The sequence below is a fragment of the Ruditapes philippinarum genome, unplaced genomic scaffold (assembly GCF_026571515.1).
Source record: "Ruditapes philippinarum isolate M1 unplaced genomic scaffold, ASM2657151v2 ctg5371_1_1_1_1, whole genome shotgun sequence".
Taxonomy (NCBI): Eukaryota; Metazoa; Mollusca; class Bivalvia; order Venerida; family Veneridae; genus Ruditapes; species Ruditapes philippinarum.
Genome location: NW_026853972.1, coordinates 39,746 through 58,844, shown reverse-complemented (window position 1 = coordinate 58,844; position 19,099 = coordinate 39,746). Strand labels below are relative to the sequence as shown.

The 19,099-nt window shown below is 33.4% G+C and overlaps 2 protein-coding genes across 2 annotated transcripts; both read right to left on the bottom strand.

The window, feature by feature from the left end:
- Nucleotides 1-1,743: 1,743 nt before the first annotated feature.
- LOC132738556 (uncharacterized) lies at nucleotides 1,744-7,537 on the bottom strand. Its single transcript, XM_060726064.1, has 4 exons — nucleotides 7,141-7,537; nucleotides 5,701-5,824; nucleotides 3,558-3,715; nucleotides 1,744-2,108 (listed from the first exon to the last, which is right to left on the bottom strand). Exons 1-4 carry the CDS (start codon nucleotides 7,184-7,186, stop codon nucleotides 2,077-2,079), a joined length of 360 nt encoding a protein of 119 aa, XP_060582047.1. The 5' UTR covers nucleotides 7,187-7,537; the 3' UTR covers nucleotides 1,744-2,076.
- A 1,894-nt stretch (nucleotides 7,538-9,431) lies between these two features.
- Nucleotides 9,432-17,065, bottom strand: LOC132738553 (uncharacterized). The gene is made up of 4 exons (XM_060726062.1): nucleotides 16,922-17,065; nucleotides 10,827-10,968; nucleotides 10,104-10,255; nucleotides 9,432-9,724 (listed from the first exon to the last, which is right to left on the bottom strand). The coding sequence occupies exons 1-4, from the start codon at nucleotides 16,968-16,970 to the stop codon at nucleotides 9,579-9,581; spliced, it is 489 nt and encodes a 162-aa protein (XP_060582045.1). The 5' UTR covers nucleotides 16,971-17,065; the 3' UTR covers nucleotides 9,432-9,578.
- Nucleotides 17,066-19,099: the final 2,034 nt, after the last annotated feature.

Genomic DNA, 19,099 nt, shown 5'->3' with positions numbered 1-19,099 from the left:
AAATGAAAATTTACAGAGAGGGTAAAAGTATATATATATATCTGTGCTAATTCTATATTAGCCTTAAGGCCCGGTCACACTGCCCTCCACGGGCATATCGCGGCCGAATAACGGCCAAAAAATTTCTGCCCGTGAAGCAGACGCTGCTGGACGCTTTGAGGTCGTGATAAAGACGCGATACAGTCGTACTTTTTACCCGTCGTTACACGCGGTAAGAAATTCACACGCGGTTGGCCGCGCAAAAAAGTTTTGGGCTGCCCAAAAATTTAGACCGCAGGTTATCGCGGGCGGTACACGTGGTACACACGCGGTAAAGACGCGGTACAGACGCGAAACGAACGTGCTAAGACGTGCTACGGCTGCGGTTAAGACGTGGTTACACGCGGTAGGACGCGAAATTTTAGCGGGTAATCGCAGGGTGGAGGACGGTCATAGCACGTTTGTACCGCGTCTGTACCGCGTTGTTATCACGTGCATTAGCGTGTGTACCGCGTGTAAGCACGGACAAACGCCTTTCTCCTCGTAAACAGCGCGCCCCAATACCGGCCTAATCACGTTCAATTGCGTCTTGTACACGTCCCAAATACGATTGTCCACGGCCTAATCGCGTCCGTACAACGTCTGATTTTAGGTATATAAAAAGCGCGATTTGCCGAGCATTCGTCAGTTGTGCTCCAGACGTCAAGAGGTGAACATGAATCCCCGTCACCGCAATGACCTCGTCTTGCTGCTCCAGCAGCATCAGAACCAAGTGGTACAGGTCCATCAGCTCCTTATTGACAGAAGAAGACGAAGAAGGATGGTGGTCCGGAACATCTGGGTGCGCGACTGGATTGGCAGGAGACCTGAGCTGGGGCTCTACGATCGTCTACTGGTGGAGCTCCGTAATGAAGATCCAAGGGCCTTCCAGAACTTCATGAGAATGCCACCTGCCTTGTTCGATGAAATTGTGCAGAGACTGACACCAGCTCTTACCAAGGAGACCGCCAACTGGCGAGCACCCCTTTATCCAGGCCTGAAGGTTGCCCTCACCCTGAGGCACCTTGCTTGATCTTCACAGGACTGTGTCTTGAGCGGTTATGATTTCTACAGCCCGGTTCGACTGCTTTATTATACCCGTGGGAGGCCGCGGTACCGCCGCGCTTCACCCGCGATAAGGACGCGGAACAGTCGCCGGCGTCTGTTCCGCGGGCATACCACGGGTAAACCGCGGGTAAGCCAATTTTGCACATTTTCCACCACGGGTAACAGCGGGCAAAAAAAAATCGCGAAATTTTACCCGCGATACAGACGCGAAAGGCTGTGTGACCGGGCCTTACTAAAATGGCACGTAAATCACGTTAACACATACACTAATTTTTAATTAAATGTGAATCTCCCAAATCTTGTCAACCAACTGTTGAATTAATTATTTTTGTGAAATCAATTAAAATATTGTTTATTGAAAATTTAAAATATATAAGGACAATTCATTAAATAAATGTATATTGCTAATGGTTTGCATTGCTCATGGCTATGTCAAGCATTATTATATAATATCCGAATGAGAAATTAATATTCTAATTTATGATAAGTTTAATCTTTTGACAAAGTCTACTTTTATCATAATTTCATCAACTGTTTTGCAAAAGTCTACTCACATTCATTGTTCTCGTTTTTTATATTTTTTCCAGATTTTACAAAAGAATATGAATTGCAATTATATCACTTTCATTGTTGTCGTTCTTTTTTTCTATCTTTACCTTTTTACAATTAAAAACTTTCAATGTTGAGATAGCAATTAGAGACACTATAAAAAGCTTTAATTACTTTACTCTCACGAATAATATAATTTATGTCATAAATATCACACTAATAATGACAAAACCTAGAATGTTTCAAGATGTAATGAGCCATTAGGTGGTGGTTTCTACCTTATGTAGAATGTCGTTTTCCTACAGTACACTCTTCCAAAGGTTACTAGTAACACGTCGTAGAGAGTTGGGTTGTTTTTTATTTTCGAATTTAAAATTGTTTTAGCTTTTAGTTGCTGTTAAAATGTCAAAATTGTTGACATGTTTTAAAAAACCGCTTATATTATATGTGTCCGTTTGCCTGTGGCTTAATATCTGAAAAATAAAATAAAAGCAACTATTAGTAATTTAGCAATTTCTTTATATGAAATAATTGGTATGATTGTTAAATTTTAGAATTATATATTGTTTATGACAAAAATGTTTAATGACTTGCATTAAATTTTGTCAACGGTAACATTGCTTCACTGCCATTGGTATTTGCTAATTTTTCGTAACATCTTTCAATATTTGAATACTAATCAAACACCATATTCCAGACAAATACTTTCCGATTCCAGTGGTATTTATTATATTATATGCGACAAGTATGTTCATCAAAATATTACCGCATAGACACAAAAATTGCAATTATAATAGAGGGAAACTAAAAGAACTAGATCTAACTAACAACGGAGAGTTATATACCATTAGAATCGGCAAATATGTTTTTGTAACATGGTATATGGTATCAAAAGATACTACAAAAAAACAAAACAAAAACAAAAAAAAAGAAAAAATACCGGTACAATTAGTGCTGATCCAATGTTACCGTACACAAATGTCACGTGATCCCACACCCTGATTATCTAACGGTATGATATGACGTCATCGTTTTACATTCAGAAATGCTTAATAAAATTAATATCTGATGTTTTAACTTTTTAACTGTAATTGTGTCCGTTCAAAAGCATAGTGTTTTCCTCACTGTCGGGTACGTGAAACGGTGCAGATTTTCCGTGATACGGTGCGTCCATCCAATATGGTGGAAGGTAAACAGCTAAAAGGTACGTGCCATTTTATTTTCTATGTATTTAGACAAATCCGTTTTATATTGTAAAAGAAGAATAGTTGCATGTAACGTAAAAATAAATTCATTATAAGATCAATACGTTAACAATGTATGTAACATATGATATAGATGATTTGTTTGCAAAAACACTTTTGTAAATAAATGTACATGAAATTTGAACCGAGAGAAGTAGTAAATTTTTGAGTCAGAGACACTTATATTGAAGTGAATACTTTTGTTTATTACAGTAAATGTATAAAATCATCTGTGTAATTTCAACATTTATTCTGTCAATTTTGTTTTGTCGAAATTTGTCTACTTTCTGTATGGTCTCGACAACGGTGAAGACACCTAGCATTAGTTACGGAAAGTCCGCACCGTTGTTTAATATCTGCACCGTATCACGGAAAATCTGCAACGTTCCTCGTACCCGACAGTGTTCCTTGAGGAACTGAAACAGTGCCTTACAAATAACTTGAAAGTATTAACCATCAACCGCTTGAACAGAGCGCGACTAGCCAATACCATCGGTATAAAGCCCGGCCAGCCTTGAGTTCCGTAACTGCAGGCTACATACCGTTGGTGACCAACCAGTAGTTTTCATCCAGCTATTCCTTAAGTTGGTGATGGACAGATCCAAATAATGGGAACTGAACAAGTATATTCAAGAACTTCAACAGGTTGAGTGTTCGATCAATACATAATATTCAAACCTGTGACAATTTCCGTGCCGACGGGTATAGTCGTTATTGAATGGCTGCGTATCTTCCGGTAGTGCGACCAACAACAACACGCCGTGATGATAATTGCTAGTATAAGTAAGAAACCTCCTAAAGCCACAAGTACCCCCTCTACAATGGCAAATTCTGACCTACAATTGACAATAATGTTTTCAGAACATATAGTTTAAAGCCTCTCTTCCCATATAAATGGGAGTTTTATTTGCATGGATAAATATGATTTTATTCAGTTTGTTACCGACACTTAAGTAGGTATATTAACAGGTAAACAGGAAGTATAAAAAGGAGTAGTGTAACATTATGCGGTGTCATAGCACGATATTCTTGCATGAATATGCGTATGTTTGCATGGGCAAAAATATAAACGTTGATAAATATACATCTCGTGTAATTTGCACCAATGCATATTTATAATTATCAAATATTGTTTTTTTTCCCTGTGCGATTGCTAATAGAACACTAATAGTCATTTTTTTTGTAGTTCTGTCGTTTGGCATGTGTGCACCGATGAACAATAGACCAATGCAAAAAAGGAAGAAATTATTGCAAAAGGCACCCAACAATATATTTTCAAATCTCGCTAAGTGCAAATCCAATACAATTTTGGTCAAAGGTATAATGTACATGTACAGGGTCGTTGTGGAAGTTAACAAAACACGACAGATAGACAAATTGTCGCTATATCATGACAACGCTGTACATGCTTCGCAAAAACAAAAACAAAACAAAAAACAATAGTTCAATATGGCGACCGAACATAAAGTTTATTAAGATAAACTCCAAATTTAATGAATCTTTTGAATTAAGTATTGTAAGCATAATTTATTTTCCGTTTCATTCATGGGAACATTAAATCAGAACTTTGTTTTATAATGATTCTTATTATGTCGTAAAGCTTGGCTGCACATCATAAGATGTTTTATTAATTTTGTCGTGTGACAAACGCATAGTAGTTACAAGTGAAACTGGGCAAGGAGCCAGGGAAATTATTTTGTATAATAAAGATATAAAATTATGCATACCAATTTCAAGGCTTTATATTCATATGGGAAGAAAACATTGACATTTCATATGTTTTGATATTATCAACGTTTAAGGTTGCCATATAAGAATTGCAGCCACCGTTTATCCCAGCGTGATCGTTATAATCGACTAAATGGGCACAAATAACTGAAGTTAATGCATCTCTTAGCTCCAGAAGATAATGTGGTTTGACCCCTGGTGTTTCTATGAAGTTTTTAACACCTGATATTAGTCAAATCACCATTCCTGTTTCACGTCCATATGAACTATACTGTGTTGGTGCGCCGTTAAACCAAACAGACAAATTTGCACGATATTCAACAGTTATCAACAGTGTAGTCTTGGAGTAACATTTAATAATTACTTATCGTACAAATATTCTAAAAGTCTACACCTGTTGCATATATACATTAAAAATATGATGTTTGTTCTACTAGAAATTGTTAGAATTTGATGCTTTGACAACACCTTTGTCTGGACAATTTTTCTACTTACCTAAAGAATAAGTAAATAGCTTTGCAGAACAACGATTCAATACCCATGTTGTTGCGGCGGACATTTAGAACAATCGATGAGAGCGGGGTCCATGTCTTTGTTAATTACCTTTTTTAATTCACTGGTTGAAGGGAAGATTTATGGTTTTTCTCCGTCTTTGCATTGTGTCACATTAATAAATGGTTACTATACTTGGTGCAGGAAATGTCAAAGCAGTCAATAAACTGTCGGTAGAGCCAGAAGCCGTATTTTGGGGACCAGTTCGAGTCAGGATCATGTCATGAAAATTGTGAAAACAAACGAGAAGAAACCTTGGTAAAGAAACAGGTTTTCAATAAGGTATTTTTTTAAACATGACAATATGAAATTTTCTTATTAATACTCGTGATAGAAAAATAATACGAAAAGGACTCAGCGGTCTTATGGCTTAGCTGACTAAAGACACAATTAATTGTTAAGGTGTGGTCAATTTCAGCAAGTGTTTATTAAGTGATTAAAAAATAAACAACAAAAAACAAAAACAAAAACACTGAAATATATGTATAAGAGTACTTTTTTGGAAAGATAACTTATATAATGATAACAAAAAAAATCTTACTTCACATTACAGCAATGGGTGTCGTACCGACCACCGCAGCACCCCGTGTCACACCATATCTTCTCTGGTAGTGGTTCCAGGGAATCAGGCTTGTATACTTCACACCAGTGTCGTGCGTATACGGCTGAATAATGTATTCATAAAATGGTATTTAATTTGCATATCAATGAAGTGTTTTATTAATTTAAACATGTGTATCACGTCATCTTAAACGTTGTTAAAGTGAGTTATAAATTTATAAAACGTGCAATAGTTTGTGAATTCAAATACGCCGATGATGAAAGTTGTTCCGGTGTAAAAAATTACAAAATATAACACCAGCTTATTCTACATAATATTTTTTTTATTATTTATTTATTATTATTTTTTATTTTTTATTATTATTATTATTTTTTTTTTTTTTTCTTTGGTGAGAATGCTGTTGCTAAAGTTGCAGTATCATGTAGCCCGACCTATTTTTACTCAATTTTATGTGAACATTGTTGTTGTTGTTTGTTTGTTTGTTTGTTGTTTTTTGTATTATCCATGTAACTTTAATGCATTTATGTTTTTATTAAATAGACGCATTTTACACATTATGACACTAGCAGTATAGAGCCTGGTCTGACTGCATATGATAAATGTTTCAATAGCCCAAGGGTTAAAGGGAATTGGTCCATAAAAGAAGGTCTGCAATACCATCAATAATTATTATGTATTACAAACCACGAAATACTCATGTTTCTTGGTTGTTGTAAGTGTGAGATACATGCTCTTTTAAATATATATAAATATTAGATATTTATGCAAAATATGCCAACTGTAGACCAATCCACTTTAAAGATACAGTTTAAAGGACACGGGCTTATGAAATATATTAAAGAAGCTATATTTGTTTTATCACAGATATTAATAATTCCAAATCCATACAATTAATATTTTCAAAGTTAATGACTTAAAGATTTACTGAATTAATTTTGAGCCACTTTTGCATAAAAGTTATATTAATTTAAGCCCATGCCAAACACTCGCAGTGAAATAGGATAAGTTTGTAAAAAAAATCTTAGCATTTTCATACGCTAGTCAAATTGGAGTCAAATGTCACCAAGTATGACCTTTTCATTTCCTTATTGCTTTCGTTAGCAGATGACACATTTTGAAGACGACACATGTTTGGTCATTAATGTTAATACAAGTATGACTATGTATGATATGAGTCATTGTCACGAGCTAAAAATGTGTGATAGTATGTACATGTACACTGTATATAATTTTATTATCACTCCTGAAATATAACGTAAATTATCCGTATAGAATAAGTGCATAAACACCAACATGCAAGTACATGTGCACTGATGTGTACCGTTTAAATTTCCAAACGATTTATCAAAAGCATTGTAACATTCAACCCTTTGACTTTGACAAACAAAGAAAACAAAACTTTTAAACAATTCTTCTTACCTTTGAAGAAGGATAAAACTATGATAATAGTGCTATATACATCCATTCTTATTCTATCATTTGTGAATATTTATTTTTTTCTCTCTATTTACAAGTTAAATACGCAATAAAACCACCATGCATCGTCGTTGGTTAATTATCCCAAACATTTCACATGTAGTTCATGGTCACTGTAACGTAACGTTGTCGTGTCGTTAACGTTTAGACAGTTCAGACAATAGCGTAACTGACGTCATGTCATTATCGGTACGCTGACAGTTAAGAGCACAGTTAAGTGTAAAACCGGCGCGCGTTTAAACGTTTACGTTTACTTGCAAGTAAAAAAAAAATTCTCAAGTTTTTTTTGCTCTAAAATAAATCTCTAAACCGTGAACATATTTTTCATTTCAGTTGTATCATATGATATTTTCCAGATAAACTATTATTTAAAAATGGACTAATGCTTATATAATTTAAATATGAGTTTAAGTCAAGCGAGGAAATAGATGACTCGTCAGCATACTTGCGGAATTATTTCGGGTGTAAGATGCACGGATTTTATCTATAAATCTTCATAATATTTTTATTATCATGACTATTGCCTTGTAAACATATGAGCCGCGTCATGACGAAACCAACAAAATGGGTTTGCGACCAGCATGAATCCAGACCAGCATGTGCATCGTTCGCTTACCAACCTTATTACAAGTAGAGAAACTGATAGCGAACAGCATCGATCCTGATCAGACTCCGCGGATGCGCAGGCTGGTCTGAATCCATTCTGGTCGCAAACCCATTATGTTGGTTTTGTCATGACGCGGCTAATATCAATATCTATGTAGTATGTACGGAATATATACCGTGGGTTACCGGCGATGGTTGCTATACTGACCTGTCATTATTTGAAATTTTACATTTACTCTCACATGTCTATGTATTGATTGAGATAATAAAGTACTATTCTGTTCTGTTCCATGATTAATGTAAGCGTAATATATTCACATTCCTAGTCCTTCTTTTGTCATTTTATCACAAACCCTTTCCGCCGCTTTTTTTTGCTGCTGCGTAAAAAAACGGTATTGCACGGTTGTGATATATTTTGACGTGATGTCATTTGCGTTTTTCAGACGTAGCGTATCGACAGTCTTAACGTTAGCGTTACAGTTTATTCGCGATAATGAAAAGGGTGATTCAGTAATACTACAAACAGTTCTTTTTTGAATATGTGATAAATAGAATATTATATTCGCGTAGTTTCAATACTTAATTTATCGAACTCGTTCAATAAGATTATATTGTGATCAGCAGAGGCTCGCATAATATTATTTCATTCTACTCATTCAATAAATTTAGTATTGAACCTACACTCATTCAATAACGTCTATATCTCATTAATATCATAGCACCATTTTCTACATCGTCGATGTAATGTATTTTTATCACTGTTAATGAGCTTAAAAACAAACATCTTGATAAAAATTTTCATAATGATCTATATTTTTGCCGAAATGTCGAGTTTCGTAATCATCATATCAACACCACCATCATCATCATCATATCATCATCATCATCATCATCATCATCATCATCATCATCATAATATCATAATCATCATCATCATTACATCAATATTATCATCATCATAACATCCTCATTATAGTCATATCAACACCGTCTTTATCATATCAACATCGTCATCATCATATTAACATCATCATCGACATTATCATCATCATATCAACATCATCATGGACATATCAATATCATCATTATCAACATATAAATATCAACATCATTATATCAATATTGTCATCATCATATCAGCAATATTATCATCACCATCATTATCATCGAAATCATCACAGTTGCAATCAAAAACAAAACACGCAACTATTATAATGAACCAGCATTTTGTTTTTTTTTTATAAAAAATACAGATTTTTAATTACACAAGACATATTTATAATACAATAACATAAAACGTCATTGATTCAAAATTATGTTTTAAGAAAAAGCTTCTTTTAGCTTTATCTTTCCTTTTGTGAAGTTTATGTGGCAATATATTTTTATGTAGATTTATTAAATTTATCAAAAAAGACATTTTATGATATAATGTAAGGAAGCGTTTGCTAAAAGTGTTATTGGTATAAATAAGATGTGTATACACGAGATTATGTAAAATGAAGCATTATAGTTATATTTTACTTATATTCAGTTATCTTTCATTTATTCAATTTTTAATAGATTTTTTTTTTGATTGCTTTGAACAACAATCAAACTAGAAAACTTTGTTAATGCGTTGTACATGTTCATAGTGACATACATATATATGGTATTAAAAAATTATGTGAAATACAAAAAATGGATTATGCATATAAGAAAATATTCGTTTCACATGACGAGCAAAAGTCCATGCGTTAAAAACGCATTCAAATTATGCACTTAGATTTATGGCACGTTCATTGTTTGTGTTGTAGTTGATCGTATGGGGGTGGCTGTTGCCATTGCTGCACCGTTCCTGGGGCGACGTTTGACGTCATTATCGGATACTGGATTCCGCTATTATATCCCACCTGACCATATCCCGCCATGCCTTGCATTTGAACTTAAAAATAACAATAGTTACAAAAATAGAAATAATGAAATTATTTGTATTCTAATTTAATGCATTTCTTGCAAATAAAATCCTATCACGTCCATCTTATGAAATATATATATATATATATAATGGTATCTGTAATTTCAATCAGTTATCGAATATATGATATGTCAGACAACAACTCTGTGAACAATTTGTAATCTTAGTTCCGCTTTTTGTTACTTGGTTATTTTTTCTTTATGAAAACCGAGGAAGTAAGGCTGCACACAATGTTTCGAACTTTGTTATATTGAATATTGTATCTTCAGCAATTTGTTATCTGCCAATAACCACCTGTTATGGACTCCATGTTTATGTGGATATTATTTTTTCACCCTAGATATACCTGTTGTTTGAGCCCCAGTAGCCAGTTGACACACTTGTCCAGCTTGTCCCCTAGACTTCCGGCAACAACAGAATACAGCCACCAGGATAGACACAATTGCGGCAACCAGGGCTATTGAGCCTAAAACAATGCCAACGATCCTGCCAGCATGTCTGAAAAATATAATTTACAAATTCGTTCTTGATTTATAGAAAAGGATGAAAAGAGGCACTGATTCTTGATGGGGAAAACATCAATAATTACAAGATGCTTGCACGTACGATAAAACTATTGTGACTATTAAACTAAAGAGAAGAAGAACGTTTATTTATCACTACAAGTTTTACATGATTAACATATTTTCAAGCATACATATAATGAAAAGTGGTGACTTTGTCGTATTATTGTGTTTTCGCCATATGCCCCGCGGAGAGAAAGTACGATAAAGTCGTCATTTTGTCGTATTTTCGTCTGGCACAAATCACCCAAAATACCTTATAAAGCGACTTAACAACTGAAATACCAGTAAGATATTCAATTGTTCACATAGCACGCTGATACAGCAGTTAGAATAAAGTTTCACTGTACCCATTGACAATAAGGTTGAATGCTTATTTTACCAAAAACGTACGTCAGTAAAATTAGATGTTCAAATTGAGCGCCGGTACAAAAAGAGAAATAGAATGATAGAACGTCAATACAATTAGTTGTTTAAATTACGCGCGGATACAAAAGAAAACAGACTGTTCATCCTGTTCATCTTTCCCACTGATACAGCAATACTGGTCATAGGTGCTCCCACAACACCCATTTTCACAATACATTGTTTCTTTGCTGTCAAACCAGTCATCGGTATATTCTGTACACCATTCTCCAGCCAGTATTCCTGCAAAACATATGAATAATGAAATTCATAAATCAATGCTTCACAAATATTCGTTGAAAATCGTTACATTTCGCAACTTTCCCTGCATTTAAATGATGATATAGCAAAACCACAATTCGACTATGTCTAAATAGATTTAGATTCGAAACGGAATGGAATTAGTCTAACATATAAGTTATGTATCTACTACTATACAAATCCGTGAACTTATATATAAATTTGATTTGCATCATTAGATTTAAGCTTTAACAAACAATAAGCATCTTTCTTGTTACAGTAGATAAATTGTTGGCCAGTTTAGGGATATTCTGAACTAATGATGGAAACTAAAAAAAATATATTCAATGTGCAAAATAGACAACTTGTTAAAGAAGCACTTACGAGATTTTGAAACCTTTAACATAAAACATACATTCCTATATACATTCATTGAGGCACACTAAACGTGTGTTACGGCACCATATGTAAAACGACACCATTTGTAAAATGGTGCACCATATGTCAAAAAATCGGAACCAAATACGATTTTTTTTGCCGTTTTGCCCTGCACCAAATATCAGTATTGTCGGTACCATATTTAAAATATCTTTTGATATGCACCATAAGTAAAAAAAGATGCACCATTCGTAAAATGCAAACAAAATCACTTGGAGTAATATATAGGGGTAATATATCAACATCGTCGTCGTCGCCAGCACCAACAAGATCATAATAATAATAATAATGATAATTATAATCATCATCATCATCATAATCATCACCGCCACCACCAGTAGCAATTGTACGTACGTCTTGTTGTTGTAAAAGAAGCAGTATTACCTTTAGCAGTAGAACTAGTACAATAAAGTAGTTGTGGTGGTGGTGGTGATTGTGGTGGTGGTAATGGTTGCGGTGGTGTTGTTAATGGCGGTTTGGAGGCGGCGGAAGCAGCAGCAACAGCAGCAGCAGATTTCCATCAAATTTTGTTATTGAAAACCAAACCAATAGTTTCTTTCTTCTAAATTTATTGCAATAACTAGCAAAACTGTGACTCAAAACATTAACATAAATAAATTCAGATAAACTCGTGAAACAAAACTTAAGAAACGCAGTTGCAGCGAAGTAAAGTAACATTTATGTACATGTAAAAACCAAAAAGAAACGTCTTTAACAAGTAAGATAACATTGTTGTTGCGAGACCAGTGTCCAAATGCACCTTTTCTTAACGGTGCTTAAGTAATAAACGATTTAATTTTATATCAACAGTAAAATAAAGAATACTCTCGGACAATGCTGTACCATCAGTCTTAGTGAGGTAATAAAGTAAAATGTGTGTACATGTAACGACATAAAAACATAAAAAATATTTTTAACAACTAATAAAATAACATTGTTGTTGCGAGACCAGTGTCCTAATGCACCTTTTCTGAACGATGCTTAATTATAAATTGATTTGAATGTTAAAGTAACAGTAATCTAAACAATAAGAGACCCATAAGAGTCCATAGCCGCTGGCCAGAGTCTCTAAGCGGTCATCTGTGTTGTTTGAATATTTCTCTTCATACAGAGAACAGAAACGAAACATTCAACGACTTCATGTTGAAATTAATGTTTGGTTGCTTGGTTGAGGATTCTATTTAGTCTAGATTTCTAAAAATATGAAAACTTAATACATTCCTTTTTCTGTACAAAACTCGGACAATGATGTACCATCCATGTATTGCTACCATCTTAAAAAACAACCAAGCATTAGCCCAATAAGAATTGTTCAAAAGTTGTTTAACTTCCGTAACTAGACCGCTGCCACTTCCAGATACTTGTATCATACGTCTCACACTAATTGGAAATGTGATGAGGTTACCATACAGATCTGGATCTAGGTAAAGCCTTGGTGGTTCAACCTTTTCTACGACATGCTTGAAAAACTGATTTACTTGTTCAAGCCGAAATCTACTCAATGGATCCTGTTGCAAAGCAATGCGAATTATAACCTCAAACATTTCATTTGGTAGAACTTGAACATCTTGGTTATAATTTAATGCCATATCAACAATTTCCTGGTCAACTTGGTGATCAGAATAGTTATATTCATTATTATTATGATTATTATTATTAATCATTGCCCGAGACTCTTGCTCTTCGATCCACATAATTTGAGGAGAATTTTGTATAACATCACGCACTAGTTCTTGGTCATGCTCTAAGGACACATAATGTTCACCTTTATTTTCAGGGTAATGACCGATATGAGTAATGTCGGTAGATGTTCAGAGAACCGCGGTTCACCTGACGGAGTTACTTAAGTGTTTTGAACCAGAATCTGTATAATTTATATTATAAATTTCAGCTATACATTGCAGGGTTATGTGATCACTATATGCTCCATTCTCAGACACTGCTCTTAAATACTCAGCGCGGGTTTGCAGGATATGATTGCAACTGTACATACATGGTGCAATAAAACTCCTTTTCTCAACAATGAAAACCGCATATTCACATTATTTTTTTCTCGTTGTTATATCTTCTATTCATAATATACTTTATAAATGCTTATTAACGACGATTTAACTAATTTATAAGCAATCTCTCACCAAAATAAAATTTATAGTCTATTCATTAAAAAACAAAAAAAGTCTTATTTACTTTTGCAAAAACATATTTTGAAATCATTTATAATTATTATTGCAAAAAAATTAAAATATTGTCACTGCACCATTATTAAACATCAACTTTACAAGCGCTCGCTTCCCTTGCACGTTTAAATAGTTAAAAAAGATAATTGCCTCTAATTTAATATTCAAGACTAATGAGGATTTTACCGTACATATAGCAACTTACATGTACTTACTGGCGTTTGTTGTGTATGACTGCACATATATTGTGTATAGCAACGATAAGCTTAAGGACCTGCAAACGTCACAAATTAGAACGTGCAAACAGAAAACATCCATGTATAAGACATGGAAAAGCAGGGCCCGCCCTTAAGACAGAAAAAAACTAATTATTTTTACTTGATAAGTATAAGCACATATGAAATTTGTATGCTTTGTTAACAATATCTTATTGAGAAATTGAAATAAAAACATCACTTTATGATAAAAATTCAATGTCTAAACTGTCAATAATTTCAACAAGAGCTGTCGGTAGGACAGCAACGCTCGACTATTCTTAGTGCTTGATAGTGAAAAAAAATGCTTGATACAGTTACCTCCTCCTGTTTACAGGTTGGTGTCATAATGGTGAACAAGTGTGCAAAGTTTCAAAGCCATATGTCAATGGAATTTGAAAAATATTTGAACTATTACAAAAACTTTAACGTAAACTCTAAGTCGAAAAAGGGGCATTATTTTGTCAAAATGCTTGATAGAGTTACCGCCTCCTCTCTACAGGTTAGGGTCATGATGGTGAAAAAGTGTGCACAGTTTCAAAGCCATATGTAAATGGACTTTGAAAATATTTGAACTATTACAAAAACTTTAACGTCAATTTTAAGTCGAAAAAGGGGCATAATTCTGTCAAAATGCTTGATAGAGTTACCTCCTCCTGTCTACAGGTTGGGGTCTTGATGGGAAATAAGTGTGCAAAGTTTCAAAGCCATATGTCAATGGACTTTAAAAATATTTGAACTATTACAAACATTCCAACATAAGTGGTTACGCCGAGGCCGACGCCGACGCTCGGGTGACTACAATAGGTCTACTTATTCTTATCGAATAGTCGAGCTAAAAACGAAAGTATGTTAAACACAATGGAGACGATAGGTTAATATTATCGACTAATCTAATTGAATAACTGGTTAGCTCAGTAGGTAAGGCAAGGCGTCAGTCAGCGTTGATGATAACTATGATGATGATGTTGATAATAATGATAAGACTATGTTATAGTACAGACAATATTACCCCTATATATTACTCCAAGTGATTTTGTTTGCATTTTACGAATGGTGCATCTTTTCTTACTGTATGGTGCATATCAAAAAATATTTTACATATGGTACCGAAAATACTGACATTTGGTGCAGGGCAAAACGGCAAAAAAATTCGTATTTGGTTCCGATTTTTTGACATATGGTGCACCATTTTACAAATGGTGCCGTTTTACATATGGTGCCGTAACAAACGTGAACATATAGGCAACTTTAAGATTATAAAGAAATGAACTGAACTGAAAACCGATTTATCATTATTATTTTTGTTTTGTATGTTTGCAATTCCTAACCCGATTTGAGTGTTGACCAATAATCATGTAAGGAAGATGGAGTAACCAAATGTTAAAAAATATGCACAGAAATAAATGGTCCAGACCAACATCAAATTGTACATAATATCTCAAAATACTACTTCAAGTTCCGTCATGCCAATAAACCCCATTGAAACCCCTTTAATATTGCATATTTGAAAATATATCAAATTGTATTCAATTTAACCGTGAATATACTTAGATATTTTTAGATTATTTTATAACATTTATATCACACCTACCTATAGATATGAAATGTTTGCAGATTAATATTTTGCGGTTTACCTTTTGAAATATACAAACAAATGAGATAGTTACAAACTACCTTGTTCCTGGTCTCAAGTGTGTTTAAAATTTATATTCAGTATTGAATAGATATTATAGTTTACCAAATAAAAAACATCGTTGCACAAGTACAATAGTTATTAAAGTATATTTATATTATATAATGTAAAGAATGTCATATGATACTTTGGGTTGATAATAGTCAATGTCACAGTGAATGTCACATATCGAATATTCTTTAAAGAAAAAAATGGGGTGGTAGGGGGTTATGTGTTTGTATCGCCTAATTCGTAAACAACGCTTACATAATTATGTGTGTATTCATAAAACTGTGACATTGGTTTGTTTAAAGGTTAACATGGAAGAAAAATACAAGATAAAAATTGTCTTCCCATGAAAACAAGAAGAGTCGTACACTAGTCTCGTACAAAGACAGTGGGTATGCGCCTCTGTTTAAATTCAAGAAAGAGTTAAAATGCATTTCCTTATATAAATTTTTATTTATGAACGGCTGTTTTTTTATAAAAGAAGATTTAAGAACATTTTTTATTGAGTCTTAAATTCAAATTCTTACAGCGTTTCGCTGAAATGTTGCTGTTCAATATACATAGTACTCTTAAACCGTTTGTATACAAACTACTGTTGAGGAAACAATATTAATCTACCTCTATACATGTATAAGATTATTAAATATGGAGTTATGCTGTTCACTTATATATCCTGTATGTTGTAATTAAGGATGTATCACCATTTAAGTTAAATTTTATATAATTATGTATATAATTATTCTTCTAAAATAAGTCCCAAACAACCAAGAATAGGTTTAATATGTACTGCAAATGTTTTTACGCATTATAATTAATCATTAAACACTTTGAATACATACACTACAATTTTAAATTCGAAAAAAAAAAACAATTAAATGTATTTAAATTATATCAATTTTACAGCTGTATGTTCTAATAAATGTCTACAAAACTGAATTTTATTCACCATTTTTGTTCTCATTTGCCTTTCCTTCAAATGTTTATATACATTATCAGTACTGAACAGTTTCTAGAGAGATATATTTAAAATAAGAGACTATTTATTATTTATTGTTCTGGTCTGATCTTTTATTGTCTTGATCTATTTTTGTCTGTTCTATTAAATCACTCTGATAACGTCTATCAATATGTATTATATCAAAGACTTAAAAAGCCTTTCTTCATGTTCATAACCGGTTTTTGAATAAGAACTAAATGACTGCTTATTTTAATTTCATTCTACAACATTCTTGACCTAATTGGTGATTGACATTAGACGTGGGACAGCTTTAATTTTCACCAGTGCACTTCAGTACGATCTAACAAAAATGTATTAATTTTAAAGATTTCTTCTTATGTCATGTTAAAAAAGGTATGATATAACGTTTTGTCGAGACAAATAAAACAATGTATTATATAAATACCTGAAATACTTGACAGCAAAATAATCGCGACAAGTGTCTTTTCCTCCATGTTTTTTCCTTATCTGAAAAACACTGCAAACTTCTCGTCTGAAATGAGAGTCTCTAAATAATAATAAGTACGGGCACGGTCTATTTCATATCGATAAATACCCGTTGTAAATCTATTATTACCGTTCATATGACTGGTAACAAATACCCCGTTGTGACATTTTGAAAAAGGTAAAATGTATTTATTATTTTTTGTGTTTAAACTAGGATACCTGATATTAATTTATGCTGAAACTTTATAAAGAACAAACTGCATATCCAAAAAGAGACTATGCCACAGGGGCCTCTTTTGGCTATTTTAATTTTGTTAAAATCTTTGGACCATATATTACGTACAGAACACCTTCCAAACTTACATCAGGGATAATCCGAAACGGAATGAGAATAATGGTGCTTCAACTATTGACTTTAGAAAGCGGTCCATTTTACAAAAATACACAGACGTATTACTTATATTACACAAAGAACGAAATGGAAGTAAAACAATGCTTTCGCAACCATCTTCCTTGGGTAAGAGCTCCTTACATGTTTTTAAGAAGAACCTCCAAACTATCCAAACTTACACCTGGATTAATATACAACTTAATCGTCAAATGTGTTTGAACAGTTGACTAAAGAAACAATTTTATACGAAATTCCATAGACTTTATATTATTTTGCGTCTGGACATCAACATATCCTAGGTCAAAGATGAATATTTTTCCATTTAAAAACGTGGCCGTGCTATTTTGAAAAATTTGAAAACTTAAGTTCTACCGCAAACATATATAATTTCTGAACATGAGTGTGTCACGTGAATGTTATTTTCCTATAAGTTAGATATGGAAGGTAAGAAACTGAGAAACAATTATGCAATGCATGTCTACGATACGTTCTTAGAATGGGCAGTAGCATTTCGCGCATGCGCATTCTGATAGGGGCAAAAAAAGCACACATTTTATCATTTTACAACAACTTCAAAAAACCATTTGATCTTATCTAAACGATTGAACATTTATTTATAATAGTTAATTTGATAAGTAACCGACGCAACGATGTATTTAACCAGATACTTATTTTAAATATAGCTCTGCGATTTAAGATATTAATTTGAACATTTCTGCAGTTATGCATTTAGGTTAGGGTCTCTCAAATTTGAAGGGCCCTCAATGATTCGATTCTGACATAAGGACTTTTATATACATTCACTAAAATTTAATCATATAATGCATAGATGTGTTATGGTGTTGCGCCTGTTTCCAAAGCTACAACTGATGGTGATCAGAAATAATACGCACTCGTTATTGGTCTATTATCACATTAATTGAATTATTAATATCGAAAACTTATGTCCAGTCCCAAAATGGCAAAAAGAAACAAAAACAAGAACAACAACAACAACAAAAGAAAAAACGCAACAAGAACAACAACAACAAAACCTAGTGGTGTCCCTTTGCAAAACAAGGCATTAACCATTTAGTGGATACAGAACAAAGAATAACCCTGCGAGTCTTAAGGTTTGTTATTTTTGATTTTGTTCATTAAACAGATCAGGATGTTTCTCATTTTTTCCTTAAACTATAAATTTGGTTTCAAACACAAAGGCATAAAAAAACAAAGAAAGTTCATTTTAATGAATATAATGTTCAATAGGAACCATTGTTTACGTAAATAAAATTTATTTAATGTAATGTTATATGAATAGTACAAAAACAAATATTCATAAAGAGATATAGTGCAAATGGGTTGGGTTACTAGTTATAACAACACTCACAACAGCCCTCTGCACAAAGTCATTGTTGTATATATCATATTTATCCCAGCACTGTTCATGCAATTATTTTTAAAGGCTAGTCGAGAGAAACATGAAATTCATTCTAAAGCAGGAAGTAAATTCGAGCAAAAATATCCATGTAGTTTGATATGAAAATTATAAACATAAATTAATGTCACACGTAGTTCGAACAAGGTCATCCCATTATTGTTTTCGAGCTATTTGTACGTAGTTTAGTGGATCCGCCGATTGTTGCCATTGTCGCGTTGGTCATGACGTCAGGTTTGACGTCATAATTATAATCGATATGTTAAATGTTATTACATTACCATTACAGCCAACCTGACCGTATGTCAGCGGACTGTGATATTGAACTG

Bases quoted from the DNA above. Each gene is read 5' to 3' on its own strand.
- LOC132738553 (XM_060726062.1), bottom strand. From the start codon at position 16,970: ATGGAGGAAAAGACACTTGTCGCGATTATTTTGCTGTCAAGTATTTCA. The intron at 10,969-16,921 runs GTATTTATATAA...TATGTTTTGCAG, and splicing joins TTTGCTGTCAAGTATTTCAG to GAATACTGGCTGGAGAATGG. The intron at 10,256-10,826 runs GTCTGTTTTCTT...TATATTTTTCAG, and splicing joins AAAGATGAACAGGATGAACA to ACATGCTGGCAGGATCGTTG.
- LOC132738556 (XM_060726064.1), bottom strand. From the start codon at position 7,186: ATGGATGTATATAGCACTATTATCATAGTTTTATCCTTCTTCAAAG. The intron at 5,825-7,140 runs GTAAGAAGAATT...TACATTATTCAG, and splicing joins AGTTTTATCCTTCTTCAAAG to CCGTATACGCACGACACTGG. The intron at 2,109-3,557 runs GTTTGAATATTA...TTTATTTTTCAG, and splicing joins CGGCACGGAAATTGTCACAG to ATATTAAGCCACAGGCAAAC.